At 39.2% G+C, this 17533-nt stretch overlaps 1 protein-coding gene across 1 annotated transcript in view; it reads left to right on the forward strand.

Annotated features, from left to right (window-relative positions):
• Positions 1 to 17013, forward strand: part of LOC109973063 (neuronal cell adhesion molecule-like) — a 72163-nt gene extending 55150 nt beyond the window's left edge. The window contains exons 17-33 of the mRNA XM_020622379.1: positions 1 to 16; positions 245 to 369; positions 665 to 694; positions 1480 to 1581; positions 2173 to 2370; positions 2611 to 2681; positions 2950 to 3175; positions 3288 to 3403; positions 3514 to 3718; positions 4367 to 4489; positions 4920 to 5096; positions 6301 to 6342; positions 8013 to 8132; positions 9736 to 9897; positions 10589 to 10720; positions 12029 to 12107; positions 14964 to 17013. Coding sequence (XP_020478035.1) covers positions 1 to 16; positions 245 to 369; positions 665 to 694; positions 1480 to 1581; positions 2173 to 2370; positions 2611 to 2681; positions 2950 to 3175; positions 3288 to 3403; positions 3514 to 3718; positions 4367 to 4489; positions 4920 to 5096; positions 6301 to 6342; positions 8013 to 8132; positions 9736 to 9897; positions 10589 to 10720; positions 12029 to 12107; positions 14964 to 15210 — 2171 coding nt within the window. The 3' untranslated portion in view covers positions 15211 to 17013. The remainder of the gene's footprint in view (positions 17 to 244; positions 370 to 664; positions 695 to 1479; positions 1582 to 2172; positions 2371 to 2610; positions 2682 to 2949; positions 3176 to 3287; positions 3404 to 3513; positions 3719 to 4366; positions 4490 to 4919; positions 5097 to 6300; positions 6343 to 8012; positions 8133 to 9735; positions 9898 to 10588; positions 10721 to 12028; positions 12108 to 14963) is intronic.
• The last annotated feature ends 520 nt before the right edge of the window (positions 17014 to 17533 follow it).

Below are 17533 nucleotides of genomic sequence, written 5' to 3' on the forward strand. Positions count from 1 at the left end.
TTCCCGATGATGAGAGGTCAGAGCTGCTGTTTACGATCGGACACGTCTCACTTTCTAGACCATTAACCATGTGTTTGCTGTCAGATGTAGCTGATCTAGTCAGTATTTATCAACTTAAAAGAAGTTTTACTGTTCTGTCTGTTGCTGTATTTGTCTTCCCTTTAATTTACTGGCTTGGATACCTAATCTTGGTTTGACTGCCTGGCTGTTAAAAAAGTTTTTGTACGGATTGCTTTGTTTACAGATTAGTAGTTGACTCTGACAGCCTCACCATCACTGATGTGACAGAGAACGACGCTGGTGTATACACCTGCATCAGGAACACCACTCTGGACCATGATTCAGCCAGCGCTAAGCTCACTGTTGTCGGTATGTGCCAATTTCACTGACTCATAGAACAAACTCACAAGTGATTAGTGTGACTTCTCTTCATCTCAGATCTTCCCAGAAAAGTGAAGCTGTCCACTAACTTACACAGCAAATTGCTTTTCAGCCCTTCAAGGTTAATTCCCTGACAGTTGACTTGAGAGGGTTGGAGCACATTTAGTCAGCAGTATGAATATTTGATGGTTGCTCTCTTAGCAAGCTGGATAATCATCTTCATTTTCATATGGCTGACTGACCACTAAACTCCCTGTTTCACTCCTGCCCTCCTACCTGGCAGAGGCCACGCCAACACCAGCTGTTGTCTACGGTAAAGCTGCAGTGCACACAAGCACCCAGATGTGCTCTGCTGACATGAGCTTGTGTCGTTGGATATTTATGTTAAGTGAAGCATGTTGTGACCTGAAGATGCTGCTTGTTTTTTGAGACAGAGCATTTCCATTTTTTTTTTTCATTTTGAGTTACCCACAGATTTGTCTTTCAAGTGTCTTTTTCTTAATCTTTTAAAATTATCGTTACTGTATGTTTTTCCATTTTTGTTTGAATGTGTTCAACCACTGATGCAAACATCAAATATTAAGGTGCAAGCAATTATCGCTCATACTTGAATTCAAAGATAATTGGTAAAGCATACGTCTCCCCATTGCACCACTTGGAATCTTTATAAATGCACCATTTCCTCGTCACTCATTTTATTCAAAGCATGCGCTTCACTCTATCATTACAGTTCCAAAACATGAACATCAATTTAGTCTCTCTAGTGAGCCCGAGACTCAATTTGATTCACAGTGATTATGGAACACGCTCAAGCTGAGCATCAGTCATTTTCTATGCATGACGCAGTGTCTGCATGTGTCTCACAGGGCAAATAACATTGTCAAATGTAATATGAAAAGAAATGGAGGAGTAATTCAAAGATGTGCTTGGTTGTACCAACATACGTGTTATTTGTTATTATAGCACCATCAGATGTCTTTGTGTTTATGCTTCATTTTCTTGGGGCATGAGCTCTTCAGATTCTGTAACTGTAACATGAAGTCAATGTGAAAGTCATCTCAGTGTTGATGTTGCTCCCTGTGCGGTATCTCCCCCCAGAAAAACCTGACCCCCCAACTGACCTGGAACTGACGGACCAGAAAAGGAGGAGTGTTCAGCTCACTTGGACCCCTGGGGATGAGCATAACAGTCCCATTCAGAGTATGTTTTAAGTGTGTGTGTCTGTATGGCTGTCTTCCTGTTTGGACTATACGTGTATATGAACTTTACCCGTGCTTGTTGGTTGAAAAAAAGTGAACGTTGAGAGGCAGGAAGAGTCTTAACAAAATATGCTTTTAAATTGCTTTACAGAAGATGTAGGTTCCAGAATGTTTTGATTACTATATTATACGGAGTGAAAGTCAGGATATCACTGTCTCTGGTGATTTTCTCCCAGCTTTATGGAAGTGCAAAGTAATTATCCCTATAGGTGTCAACTGAGGTTATAATGGAGGCTTTCTTTCCCACAGTCGACTTCAGTTCAGTGGTTATAGTGGATGTCAGTAGTGACAAGTCTCAAGACACTACTGCAACATCATCACACATCGTTTTATGACAACATGGCTAAATTCACATGTTTTTAAAGCCTCAGTGCAACACTGGAATATGTAGACAAATGTTGCACCTTGCTTTGGGAGATTCAGTATCTAAATACACCCTTACTGCAATCATTTTAGTTTTACTAAAATACTGCCAGGCAGTGTATAAATTGGTCAGTTATGTACAATATATGCTGTTTTTTATTTGATGTAGAATTTCTGATCCAGTATGAAGACTTGCTGCACAATAGAGGTCACTGGCATAACCTTACTGAGGTCCCTGGAACCAAGACAACAGCTCACCTCAAACTGTCTCCTTACGTCCACTACATCTTCAGAGTTTTGGCCCTCAATGCTGTGGCTTTCAGTAGCCCCAGCGCCCCCTCCAGGATGTACAAAACTGAACCTGCAGGTAAGAGTTTCCCATGTGGACATTTATCTGTAAAATACTTCTACATTTATCTATCTTTGAAAATACATAAATAATGAGCAAAATAGAAGATTTGTTTTTAATATAAATGATTACATCTTGAAAAATCAAAGCTGTTTTATAAGCAACTATATTAAAGCAAAATAGTGTAGCATTACCTTTTATATCCTTTTGTATCTTTGAGATGATGTTTCATTTTGCATTTATCAATATATTTTTCAGCTCCAGATGAGAACCCAACAGATGTAAAGGGATTTGGAACAGAACATAACAATCTTGTAATCTCGTGGAAGGTAATAAAATTGTATAAGGCTATACATTTTAATCTGGAGGCTTTTACTGTTGCCCAGGGAACACCACACATAAAATTGTCTTTCTACTGTGAGGCACGATTTTGTTATTGCCCGCTCTTACAGTATACGCTTTCTTTCTTTCTTTTTTCCAGAATATATCTTTTATTATCAACCACCAAAGCCATATATTGCATAGTATACAGTTATTAATTTTATGAAGACTAAGGTATTAAACAATAAGCCACATTTAAAACTTTCTCCTCTGTAGCCGCTATCAGGCCTCCAGTCGAATGGTCCAGGGCTTCACTACAGAGTAATGTGGAGGCAGAAGGCGGTGGACAGTGATTGGACCACAGTGAATGTAGCCAACAACTCTGAGTTTGTTGTGTCTGGAAGCCCCACGTTTGTTCCATATGAGCTAAAAGTTCAGGCTGTGAACAAATATGGAGCTGGACCTGAGCCTGCCATTGCCCTCGGCTACTCAGGAGAGGACTGTGAGTTGGACCGTTTCTTTAGAGCTTGGGATGATACAAGTGGCTATAGCACTGACTCAGTGTTTCCTTTTATATATAACTGTTGTTGTGTGGTGTTTCTTGTCTTGTACAGTGCCTCTAGCAGCTCCAGAAAATGTTCAGGCCCTGGTGCTGAACAGCACTGTGGCAGAGGTGCGCTGGGATCCTGTGCCTCATAAATTAATACGGGGACATCTCAAAGGATATAAGGTACAATGTAATTGATCACATGCAATGTAACCTGTACACCCATCTCACCAACCATAACACAAACACACACACACTCTCTCGATACTCTCTGTAAACTACCTGTCTTGTAGGTGTACTACTGGAGAGAGCGCAGCCTTCACAAACACAACCCCCATCACATGGAGAAGCAGATCCTGTCCTTCAGTGGGAACCACAGCCATGGCATGCTGCCTGGTCTGCACCCCTTCAGCCTCTACTCATTCAATGTCAGAGTTTATAATGGCAAAGGAGAAGGTCCCGCTAGCCCTACCCAGCAGTTTGAGATGCCTGAGGGAGGTAGGAGAAGGAATCAGAACTTGTTAACACTTAATTTGGATTGTCCAGTGTAAACACTTAACATCCAGTATTAATCTGGAACTACTGTTCAGACTTATTCAGGTATTTATACTATTGCATACTTTTTGTGACTGTATACATTGCTAGTTCTGATCTTAAGCATTAAAACCATATGTGTTATCTACTTGTAAACACAAAGCTAAGTATATTGTAAAATGTATATTGTAAATATAAATATTGAAAATACTGGCATAAAAGTTTAGTCTGTGGTTAATTACAAAAATGCTGATTATCCACCAAAGTCTGAACATCATCAGTTCTATAAGAAAAAATACCTTCAGCGTGATATGTATAGTTAAAGAATTAGGCCTTTAACAACGCTGTAAAACATTAAATTGTAATATAACTATAAAACTATGATGGTTGATGATATCTATTGATGGTGCATATAAAGAACAAAAATATTACTGTTGATTTCAGGTTTGAAAAATTGGTTGATAGTCTCTTGGTTCTCTGATGAGCTGTAAGACTAGACCCTAAAATCTTATCAAGAACCCTTAACATAGACACTGTCTCTCTTCAGTTGTTCCCTTTGTTGTTTTGCAACCCTCTTTAGCTTTACTTTGATGAGCTCTGCATTTTCCACAGTGCCTGGGCGTCCAACTTCCCTGTCAGTCACCAACCCAAACCTGGACTCTTTAACTCTTGAATGGAGTCCTCCTCATGACCGCAATGGACGCATCACTGGCTACACCCTCAGATATCAGCCAGGTGAGGCTTGTATGTTAACGGTAGCAGTTAGAGTGAGTCATAGAACTGGGCCTAGCTGGGCATTTATGCCTCCGCCTAGTGTTTAATGTCACTTTCCTTCATTAGTTTGTACTTTCGTATGTCATTCTTTCTCATGTCATCCTTTTTTAGACTCAGATTTAGACAAGGTTAGAGTCTGAGAGCATTTTAAACAAGTTATTTTGCCTAAATTCCAACAACACAAATTAACAAATCAACTTTTGTCACTCCCGCCTTCTACTCCTGAACCCTACATCTCTGTACTCCAAATGCTTTAATTTCCACCTTTTTCATCATTGACACTTCAACCCCATCTGTGACCCCCTTCTCCTTATACTTCCGTTCAACTTACCTCACTACTTCCACCCCCTTCCATCCCATTATTCCTGTCACCGATCCTCCAACCCTGTAGTCAATAACTCCAATGAGCTGGGCCCAGTGGAGGAGCTGGCTCTGCCCGCCAATGAGACCTCAGTCACTTTATTCAACCTCAAGTACAGCACACGCTACAAGTTTTATTTGAATGCCAAAACAGTCAGGGGAGCAGGCCCCACCATTTCTCAGGAAGCTGTCACCGTCATGGATGAAGGTAAGTCAGAAAATGTAAATGACTCAAACAAAATGACCTCAATAGTTTTTATGTTTCTTTAGCTGGAAAGCTTGATGAACATTTAAACTGATTCTTGTCAGCTGTGTCTATACCAATCAGGTAAAAGGATCCAAATATCTTCTTCATCTGTAGTCCAGGCAGATTTAAAACACATCATACTTAATTAAGCAAACATTTTATCTTGCCTTCATCAGGATGGTTGATGATTTAAAAATATTTTGAAAAGTTTGTTTTATATTCTATGTTTTATTTTTATGGTTAATTATACAGTATTTATTTTGGAAACTTCGGTGTCCTTTAGAAATAAAGATTCTGGTAATGTTGTTTCATAATCTTTAGTATTTACATCGATGGAAAGTAAAAAGAAACAAGAAGTTCAAATGAAGGCAAGATGCCAAAAATATATGGTGGATAAAGCGTGGTGCTCACAGGGCTGCACCTCGCTGTGTGTGCATTCTCAAAGTTAGAAATTGTTGGTTTACACTGAGAAACATTTCTCCAAACTCTGAAATGCTGGTGATTATGAAGCTCAGTGTTTTATTTGTGTGTGTGTGTGTGTGTGTGTGTTTTTTTGTTTCTTTTGTAAAGTAATGTAGAAACTATTAGCTGATTTATTGACAGAATATCAGCAGCAACAACAACAAAGTTTAGAAAATTACTTAAGGGATTTTTCTACAAAGCAAAAATGACAAACACGTTCCTGGTTCCACCTGCTCAAGTATAAATATTTGCATGTTTTATGTCATTGCTGGGCACTGATGGAAATTTTCACTATTTTCTGACATTTTACTGTATGAATGATTGAATAATGAAAAAAATAAGAGCTTAACTGTTAGTTGCAACCTTATGTTGAGTCATCTTTATGTGACTTGACTGTGAAATGTTAAATGTAAAGTATAATGCACATTATTCCACAGCATTTTCTTTATATCTGAAGTATTTTATATATTGTAGCATTCTTGATCCATGTCCATGTTTATGGGAGTGTGATCCAGTTGTATTGTGGCCCATCATGTTATGAAACCTCAGACTGATCAACTTACGTTTAATTCAGTCTTACATCACATCGCACGACCGCCTGAATGTCTCACTGTTACATATAGTGCATACACTGACATGTGGGGAGTCATCCTATAATGAGCCCTGTCCTGTTGTTTCTCTGTATCCTCTTTCTTTTTACAAGCCCTAATATCACAGCTTGATGTAGATGTGGGTGCAGGTAATTGTGTTATCTACATGGGTGCATGTTTAACAGATACGGCATTAGCTTCTGAGCCCCATTGCAAGCATGCACCCCTCATCTTTAAGCAGTTTCATCTTACCTCTTTCAAATTCTGCAGCCCACCAAAATGCTTCACTGAGTTCAAAGCTATGGAAAGTAGTTCAAAGCCACATAGATAAAAATGCTATGTGACGTGGCATTTTAATGTGTTAACACTGGACGAGTCTTTTCAAAGCACTGGCATATTTTCTTTCACTGTGCCTTTGGCGATTCTGACCCTCTCACTTCTTCCTCTGTGGATGCTGGTGATGCTTTACCATTGCATGGCAAGGGTTTGCTTGGCTTGCCAATGAACTGTGTGCACTATGTTATAGAAACTATTAGCTGATTTATTGACAGAATATCAGCAGCAACAACAACAAAGTTTAGAAAATTACTTAAGGGATTTTTCTACAAAGCAAAAATGACAAACACGTTCCTGGTTCCACCTGCTCAAGTATAAATATTTGTTTTATGTCATTGCTGGGCACTGATGGAAATTTTCACTATTTTCTGACATTTTACTGTATGAATGATTGAATAATGAAAAAAATAAGAGCTTAACTGTTAGTTGCAACCTTATGTTGAGTCATCTTTATGTGACTTGTCTGTGAAATGTTAAATGTAAAGTATAATGCACATTATTCCACAGCATTTTCTTTATATCTGAAGTATTTTATATATTGTAGCATTCTTGATCCATGTCCATGTTTATGGGAGTGTGATCCAGTTGTATTGTGGCCCATCATGTTATGAAACCTCAGACTGATCATCTTACGTTTAATTCAGTCTTACATCATATAGCACGACCACCTGAATGTCTCACTGTTACATATAGTGCATACACTGACATGTGGGGAGTCATCCTATAATGAGCCCTGTCCTGTTGTTTCTCTGTATCCTCTTTCTTTTTACAAGCCCTAATATCACAGCTTGATGTAGATGTGGGTGCAGGTAATTGTGTTATCTACATGGGTGCATGTTTAACAGATACGGCATTAGCTTCTGAGCCCCATTGCAAGCATGCACCCCTCATCTTTAAGCAGTTTCATCTTACCTCTTTCAAATTCTGCAGCCCACCAAAATGCTTCACTGAGTTCAAAGCTATGGAAAGTAGTTCAAAGCCACATAGATAAAAATGCTATGTGACGTGGCATTTTAATGTGTTAACACTGGACGAGTCTTTTCAAAGCACTGGCATATTTTCTTTCACTGTGCCTTTGGCGATTCTGACCCTCTCACTTCTTCCTCTGTGGATGCTGGTGATGCTTTACCATTGCATGGCAAGGGTTTGCTTGGCTTGCCAATGAACTGTGTGCACTATGTTAATGATGTCAGTGTCTGTGGTGCCTGTGCAAACAGTTTGCGTCTCTGTGTGTGTGTCTCATGTCTGGTGTGGTCTTTACCCTTCTCCATGTTGTTTACAGGAAGCACCCAAACCTCTCATCCCATTGCACGGTCTCCTTCGCACCGTCGGCCCCACAAGGGTACAGATACTGCTAATGTCTGACCTGTTATACGATGAGGTCATGTGTTCTTGTGTTTGTTGGTTTAGTGTATGGGTTTCAAATTGCTATTGTGAAAGTCTATGAGGGTCTAGATTCAGTGATGTTTCTTTTCTCTTGTGTGCTCAGTACAGCCTGAGAGTCCTTTTGGGAACGTTAGCTCCTCAGTTGGAGAGGACGGGGCCCTGATCAGTTGGGAGTACTGGGGCCCGGAGGGAAACGTATATGTAGAATACATAGCAGAAAACTGTAAGCAAAGCAAGATACCTTTATTTGTCTCCGTTCTGCTCATGGGTTGCAAGAGACTCCTACTTCATTATTGGCTTATGCAGGTGAATAGAAATATTGGCAGTCATATTGATCCTGGCTCCTGCTAACATGGCTCTAGATGTGATAAACAAGGCTAACTATGATTGGACTGTTAATTATGCAGTGCTGTTATTGACTGGAGTTGCGTGGATTTCTTATGACTACCTTGCTGGAACTTGTATAGACAAACATCATTTAAAAAGCCCAAACATTCTTGTTTTGTCAATTGCTTTTTGACTGAAGAACATTGATTTTATCCACCTGCAGTGAGGATGAAAATCACTATGTTGTTGTAGTATGGCTCTCTCGCACCAACTGTTTAATGATTTTACTTAAGAAATATTATTATCACAGATCCCAGTAATTTTTAAAATATTAAAGGCATAATCTTATGATCATCAAACACATTTCATATTAAACTCATCACCATATGTATATTCTATGTACAGTGGCCCTGAGAGCTCAGTGCACTGCCACTTAAGAACACACATGCAAATAGAAAAAAAAGAACCAAATAAAACATTATCACCAATTTGACAATACATATGCAGCACTTATAATGTCTGCAGCCACACTAGCAGTTCCATGAGGCTGTACTATAGGCACTGCGGAACTTTGAGCTAAATTCTAACATTGGCATGCTAGGATGTTCACAGTGTTACGTTTACTTTGCTGATGTTTAGCAGGTATGATGCTTAGCATGTTCGCAACCTTATTTTAGCATGTTAGTATGCTAGCATTTGTAAATTAGCACAGCAGAGGCCAATAGAAGCCCCATTGTTGTGCAAGCATTTGGTCAAAACGTATTGAACAAATTGAAATCTTGAGCTGGACATGAATTTGTGCACCAAAAGTCATGGTGATCCATCCATTTTTTGGAGGATCCAGCACCCAATGATGTAAACTGGGTTCAGTGTGTTATCCTATCATTTAATCCATCCATCAGACATTTTAACACAATGAAGTACTGATGTGGTACCAGAGGAAAAAGTCAGTTACCAGCAGCCATAGGAATTGTCTTCTAGGTACATAAATGAAAAATTGCATTGCAATCCAGCCAGTAGATTTTGAGATATTCTAGTCTCGACCAAAGTGAATAACCAACACTGCCATCCCAAGAGCCTGCCATCTGGCATGGTTGAAATAAAAGGTTGAGTAAAAACAGCTAAATAGAGTAAAACTATCCAGTACAGAAACACTGCAAGTCACACAGAACACATGTGCAGCCAAGCTGAAGAAATTGTTCTCTTCTTTGCATGTTTTTTATTTATTTATTATTATTTGCATGTGTTTTCCTGCAATTCATTGACTTCTCAGGGCCACTGTAATAACTCCTTCACAGACTTTAATGGATTTGCATCATGCCACAATTCCATTAATATGAACTGCTTAAATCTAACATAGATATCACTGCTTGCAGTGTAATCCTATACCAGTAGAGGTCTTTTTCAACCATTTAGTTCCCATGATGTCATGACCTTAATGGCCCATTTGAAATTCACCGCCTCAAATGTACCTCTCTTCGTGAACGTCCCTCCTGCAGGTGAAAGTGAAGAGGAATGGCAGAAAGAGCTTGTGAACGGCTCTCGGAATGTAATGCTGAAGGGCTTAAAGGAGGGCCTCTCCTATAGGGTGCGTTTGGTGGCCAAAGGTCACCATGACCAGCCACTCCACCACTCCGAGGAGCTATTGGTCACGGTCCCAGGTGAGGCAGTTGCTGGGCGGTTGCCTCCACCTTGGCCTGGCCTGGCCTGGCACTGTGTCATGTGTAGAATGTGTAGTAGTTTGTGCCACTGTGTAAATATAACCCAGTCAAGCATAGGTTTAACAGGTGTTGTGGTCCCTCTGTAGGCCAGATGTACTACAGTGATATAGAGTTTGTATACTGCAGCATGTATGATTCTGTGGTTCCATTTCAGTGTAACTAAGTCAATCCTGTAGACTTGGTGATTCGAAAAGTGGATATTGTTCTAATATAGAAGTTTAATATATGTTTAGTGTTACAAGATCCAACCTAATATCATTGACAAATACAGAACCTTTATGTGTATATGTGTTTGTGTAACTGTGATTGTCTACGTGTGCCTCTGTGTTTCTGTGATTGTCTTCTGGGGCCCTTCAAACATTTCCTGCATTTAGAACTAATGTGCATCCAGTATGTCGCCATTAGCTTAATACGGGAAATTTCTAACTCATCTAACATACAAGTTAGATGTACTGTAATAATAATCATTATCCACTTGTAAACTGAAGTTCCTGACTATCAGATAACGTGTATGCTAAAGTATGTAACCCTGACTTGAGGCTCCAGGTTGTTTTAAGATAAGTGATTATTTTCCCTTCCTATTGGGGAAACGATCGCCTAGTAATAAATGTTCCTCTCCTCCTCTGGCCAGCTGTGGCGAGCAGACAGGTGGATATTGCCACTCAGGGATGGTTCATTGGCCTGATGTGTGCCATCGCTCTGCTCATCCTGATCCTCCTCATTATCTGCTTCATCCAGAGGAATAAAGGAGGGAAATACCCTGGTAAATAGTCTCGCAAGCACCCCCATAGGCGCACTTGTATACAGTATAAACTGTATATAATTTTTTGGTGACATTTAGTTGTGTTTAATAAGATCTGAAGATTCAGTTTTAACATGTTTTTGTGTTGAAAGTATGCAAATCAGATGAGATATGAGGGTAGTATATTGATAGGGTAGTATATTGATAGTTTCTCATAACAAGAAATAAGAAAACAACAAGAGAAATGTCATATCATTAAAATATATTGTTATAACATGAAAAAATATTTAAAACACAAAGATGCTCTTGTTATAGCAATAAACTGAGCAAATATTTTTGTCATGGTGGGAACAGTTCTTTCCTGTAGCTTTCAGTTGCATTCAATATGAATAATGGCCAGGAATGAACATGAGAACTATAAAAATGACTGTATGGGGAATTTCATACAATACAGTGCCTTGCGAAAGTATTCGGCCCCCTTGAACTTTGCGACCTTTTGCCACATTTCAGGCTCCAAACATAAAGATATAAAACTGTAATTTTTTGTGAAGAATCAACAACAAGTGGGACACAATCATGAAGTGGAACGAAATTTATTGGATATTTCAAACTTTTTTAACAAATAAAAAACTGAAAAATTGGGCGTGCAAAATTATTCAAGGTTTAGAGGGACGGCCAGGTCTTGGTAGATTTGCAGTGGTCTGATACTCCTTCCATTTCAACATTATTGCTTGCACAGTGCTCCTTGGGATGTTTAAAGCTTGGGAAATCTTTTTGTATCCAAATCCGGCTTTAAACTTCTCTACAACAGTATCTCGGACCTGCCTGGTGTGTTCCTTGTTCTTCATGATGCTCTCTGTGCTTTAAACGGACCTCTGAGACTATCACAGTGCAGGTGCATTTATATGGAGACTTGATTCCACACAGGTGGATTCTATTTATCATCATTAGTCATTTAGGTCAACATTGGATCATTCAGAGATCCTCACTGAACTTCTGGAGAGAGTTTGCTGCACTGAAAGTAAAGGGGCTGAATAATTTTGCACGCCCAATTTTTCAGTTTTTTATTTGTTAAAAAAAGTTTGAAATATCCAATAAATTTCGTTCCACTTCATGATTGTGTCCCACTTGTTGTTGTTGATTCTTCACAAAAAATTACAGTTTTATATCTTTATGTTTGAAGCCTGAAATGTGGCAAAAGGTCGCAAAGTTCAAGGGGGCCGAATACTTTCGCAAGGCACTGTATATAATATTAGACATGTGCCCTCATGATTGCCTCTTCCTCTGCTTCATATGCTGGTTTGTCTAAATTGCATTTTTTCCCACCAGTCAAAGAGAAGGAGGACGCACACACAGACCCAGAGTTCCAGCCCATGAAAGATGACGACTGTACTTTTGGGGAATACAGGTGAGAGAAAGTGGCCCGGCCTCTAGAGCCACCAGAGCCCATTTTAGCCATCAGCCCTTTCCCTCGTCCCTACTTTGTGCACAGATCTGCTCTCTGTGGCTGGGCTGGAGCTCTGCACTCCTTCCTCTTCGCACCCTTACAGCTGGCCAAGAAATGACCCAGGATCGCCAATAACAGAAGTTCAAAACAAAAAAGAAGTGACCCCACCTGAACTTCTGCCACCACGAAGCACAAGATTTTTGGGAAGGGGTCTGGGACATCCTGGGTGCTACTTATGTTGGACTCTATTGTATGAGTGCTTGATATGACAATGTGGTGTCATTTGAGAAGCAGGATTCTTCAGGTTCAAGGGATTTAGGAGTTTGGGTGTTTTAAAATTTTAAATAAGACAGTCAGGAAAAAAAATTATAAGCTAGCTTCTTTTGCAACACATCCTAAAATCACCCCAAGCATCAAATCCCATTCCAACTAATAAGCTACTTGTGTGTATAGTATATATTATTAACACTTTGCCTAGTGTACTGCTGCTTACATGCTCAGTAGGACTGAACCGATCGTACCTGCTAACTTACAGCAGTTATCCAGCTATGCTTGTTAGCATCCTCTTTCTAGGTTGCTTCTCCAAATGCACGTGGGAAAAAAAAAATGAAGCACTTTACTTGTGTATAGCTAGTCTAGCATTTTTACATATTGTTTTTCTATGTCAATTTATAAAATGGTCTTGCTTTTATATTTTATATTCCTTTTTGTATTATGAATACATAAATCAGTTCTTTGGATTTTATGCTGTGATAAATACATATCAATACATATATATAGTATATAATATGTGACTGCATGGTGTGAAGGTCTGATACATACATACTGTATTTCCTCTAGGCAATGATGTATTGAATGGAATTATTGTTCATAGATATATATATATATATATTAGTATAAAGATGCATATGGATCTAATATGAAATTATCAGCATGCTTGAGGGAAGCAGTCATCACCCTGTGCACCAGAGCTGGTTTATGTTGTTTATAACAGACCAGTAGTCATTCTTTAATAGTAATACATTTTAAAGGGTAATGCTGGTAGTATTCTGCATCTTTATTACTCTCCAGCAAATCCCGATAAAAGACCAAAACAAAAAAATGTGTTAGTGTGAAATGTGTTAGAAAGAGATGGATAGATAGAGCTGAATAATCTCCTAAAACAGGAGACTAGTTTTTGGTTTTATTTTTTTTTAGTGTACTCAAACAGGAGGGAGTGACTAGTGTATTTACTGGGGACTATTTTCATCATCAAATTTGTTACACAGGACCGTGTACAAGGGTTTGACTAAAAATAAAATGCAGCACCCATGTTTATTGTAACAAAGGAACATGTCGCCCCGTAATAATAATAACAATAATATAGTAGTACAAAATAATAATGGAGCTCTGCGGTACAGAGGAATATATCAGGCTCTGGACACACAGGCAGCACTTGTTGGTATGATTCATGCATTGTTTGGTTTTTGTCTCTTCATGGGATTTTTGAACAATAAGATAAATGTAGACTCTCACCAGACCTATCCTTTAAAACTCTCTTACTTTGTGAAGATAAAACAAAGGGACTTGTTTCCACTGCAAGGAAACCTCTCCAATGGACGTCAAGTCAAAGAACATACAGTAGACAATAAATCACAAGGCAAGATGTATAAATATTATAGTGCCTTTGTGAGAGTATAATTTTTGTCCGTGATGTTTCATTAAGCTCGGCTGGAACCCTACAGTATGTCAATAAAGGCGTAACTTAACTTGACTGAGCTGTTCTTGTTTGACTGCAGGAGAGCATACTGTTAAGTTCAGATTGTACATGGACTGTGCACGACACTGGAGCCTGTCCAGTTGGCACACACCTATACAACCTTGTCAAGTGTATGCATAGTGCAGACATGTCTAGGAATGACTGTTCTGTTGTGTGGGATCTCCGCTGAATTTCCTGATCCGATTGCAGGGGTGTAGGTCTCAGGAAAGGTAAGGGTGGTGGTGGTGCATGGTGTGCTAAAGATCATCATTCGGTTAGTCTGGCATGTAGAGAGATAGTGGATAGTCAAGTCACTGAGGAGAAAAATGCTCACTGTATAAACATCCCAGGTTTTCACAGCTGTCATCAAGTTTAATATTTGGTCATAAAGCCTTCATCATGTACAGTGCATACCTTGTAAGTTACTAATTTATGCTTGCCGTGTTAGTTTTTCTTTCCTGAGAATGGCTTTGCATAGAGATTAATTTATCTTATCTCACTGATGTTTAAATGTGGAATGTTTTCAACTATCTGATATCCAAAGAAAACTTTCTTTGCAGATTTTTCATGCGTTTTGCCAGTTTGTGATTATACTTGTGCTTGCTATGGGGGTTGTTTGGCTGAGAACCTTGCTTTCCAGGTGTTATTCACTTCATTGCCTTGGATTTTCTGTTTTTCATCACAGCATCTGTCTTGAGGGGGGTGGGTGCTTTTGTCAAACAGCACATTTACCACATCATACATGGTTTCAGGGGGAAGTTGAATGGGGTATAACTGCTCAAGCTTTATTCCCCTGTTGCCTGATGGAAACCAACATAATCATTCATAGCTACCGTTTTTTAGACATGGAGCAAGTCAAATTTAAATGTTCACTGTTGCATATAAAGCTGCTGAGATTAGTGAAAATAAAGTAATTTTCAATTAGGAAAACTTTTTTACCATTACTTACCAGACTTGGTAAGTAATGGTAAAAGTAACCTTTGGCAGTTGAGTGCTCCATCTAAAAAAGTGATCACTAATCTCCTTATTGCATCTGTCACATCATCTCACCTGTAACACCTGCATGTTTTCTCCTTCAGTGACAATGAGGACCATAAACCGTTAAAAGGGAGCCGCACGCCATCTAATGGGACAGTTAAGAGAGATGACAGCGACGACAGTTTAGTTGACTACGGAGAAGGAGGAGATGGACAGTTCAATGAAGACGGCTCATTTATCGGCCAGTATAGCGGAAAGACTACCAGCAGGGACGTTGCTGAGGGCCACGAGAGCTCAGAGGCCCCGTCCCCTATTAATGCCATGAACTCCTTGAACTCATTTGTGTAACCAGTCAGTCCTCACAGACCGGTATCAGATGCTGCACTGACAGCTGGCTCCCCACATCTCCCAGTGCTGCACGACTTTATGATGGCACATCCATCCCCAGTGCCACATGTGAAAAACAGGCCACTCATCAAAGACCATGTTTTCAGTAGAAATCTTTATGGAGAGGCTTGGAAACCCATCGCTCCTAATGGCTTAATCAGCATTTAGTGAGAAAGAAGCTAAACCAGACATTTGATTTGAACAGTGCATGAAATATCTGTTATTACCTAAATCCATATATTAATTAACACTTGGATATTAACAAGTTTATCCTTCTTAACATACCAGGAGTCTCTTACGGACTGTGCAGTGCTCATCTGAACTATATTTGTTTTTGTTGTCATTTTATCTACTATGTTTAAATAGTCATCAGTGGCTACAGTAAATGACTATTACTCCAGGTATTTTTCCAACACAGAAACTTGTACAGGAATCTGTATTTAATTATGTAAAACATTTATGTAATTTCATCCTGCATTTAGGTAACTTGTGTACAGTGTAAATATATAAAGTGAAATATCAGTAAACGGAATATTGAGAGCAGCTTACACAGCATGCTTGAGATTGCTGCATTGACACATCCTCATCTGTCACCACGTGGTTGACTAACCCAACTATACCTATGAAGGAGGAGATTGAAATGCTACATGGCAAGTAAAGTGACCTCATAACATTTGCCCTGCATGTGACCTGCTCTTACTGAGTTTCATCTGAAGGTCACTGGGAAGCGCTGAGGGTATGACAGCCTGCCTCAGTGCTTCAGCAGGTAGTGCCTTTTTCTTCAAAATGGTGACTCAGTTCTGAGGTTCTTTTCTGTTGTTTAGTGACTAGAACAGACAGTAATAGGACTGCAGAATCACATGTAAGGATGGATAGGCTTGAGCAGAGGACTCTGTAATTCATTCACTTTTGTCATTTTTAAAGACTCCTCCCATTGCCTTGAAACATAGGGCTGGCTTTGATTCCTCCAAGAAGTTAAACACAGTCACATTGGATCAGAACAAAACATTGTTCAAACCATTTCTTGTGCATAAATGTATTTCAATAGTGTCCAACTCTGTTTCTACAGGGCTGCAGCATGGCATACGAATGTATGGATATCTGTGTGTGTGTGTGTGTGTGTGTGTGCGCATGTGCAGTACATTATTCAATTCCTATTTGGCAAAAAAAATGGTCACATGTAATAACACTTGAGGGCCTTTGGACGGGATCAAGATTTTGTTTTCTTTTAACTTGCATCAAGTTCTTTTTAAAGTCATGTAGAATACTTGTTGAAATTGTAAATACCTTAAGTGATTGTACAGAGACAAGCAGCTTATGAGGCAGCCTAAGAAGCAATATTGTGCATGGTATGGTTTAACTTGATAGAACTGTATTAAATATAGTCTAGTTGTAGAGAATATACTGTATATTCTTGTTGTGCCCAGTGTACATTGTACTGCAACTAACTGGACAGAAAAGTTCATATACATTTGATTCTGATTGTTTTCTGATTTGCTTGTCAGTGAGTTAGATCACTAACTTTGGTATTGTGCAACAATTTTAGGGTACAGTGACAATAGTCATGCACAGAATTATAATATTCTGATTAGTGTTGGTTCCCTGCGTCCTCATTATACTGTCAAAATGATGTTCTTTTCTGGCAGTATTGCAGATGGTTTTGTATTTATGAAAGAGATTTGTACTAACAGATACTTTCTTGGTTTCTATTTAAGTTCCTCCTTTTAGTGTATGAAGTATGAAATTCAAGCTACTGGAAATATAATGAATGAATAAATGATTATCTGCTTTAATTTATCTTTGCAGACTCTTCACTCAAAATATCATTGACCTCAGAATGAGTCATGCTCTGAATGGAGTAAGATTAAGTGACTTATAAAAACATGGATTCAGTTCATGTATGCTTTATTCTACATGATTTGACCAAACCTTATTCATTATATAACCATCTATGACCATAGAAAAGAGAGGCAACATGTTATGTTGAGCTTTGGGTCCTACTCTAGTGCTTTAGACAGGTTGCACCTGTTGCGCTATTTTGTTGCGCTAACCAGTTCTTGTTACCATTGCTAACTCTGAGAGACGAGGCAGTCCAAGCAACTTCAAAACAGTGCTGATTTATTCAAAGGATCACAGGTAAAATTAACATTACACGCTCAGGCATCTTGCACCTCCATACTGCTCGCAGGCAGATGTAAGATGAAAGACCCTGAACCCACCAGGCCTATACATTATATCCCTTCGGTTGGGCTAGCCCCATACTACACAGAAACGTCAACCGAGA

Source organism: Monopterus albus, unplaced genomic scaffold (assembly GCF_001952655.1).
Source record: "Monopterus albus unplaced genomic scaffold, M_albus_1.0 scaffold7.1, whole genome shotgun sequence".
Taxonomy (NCBI): domain Eukaryota; kingdom Metazoa; phylum Chordata; class Actinopteri; order Synbranchiformes; family Synbranchidae; genus Monopterus; species Monopterus albus.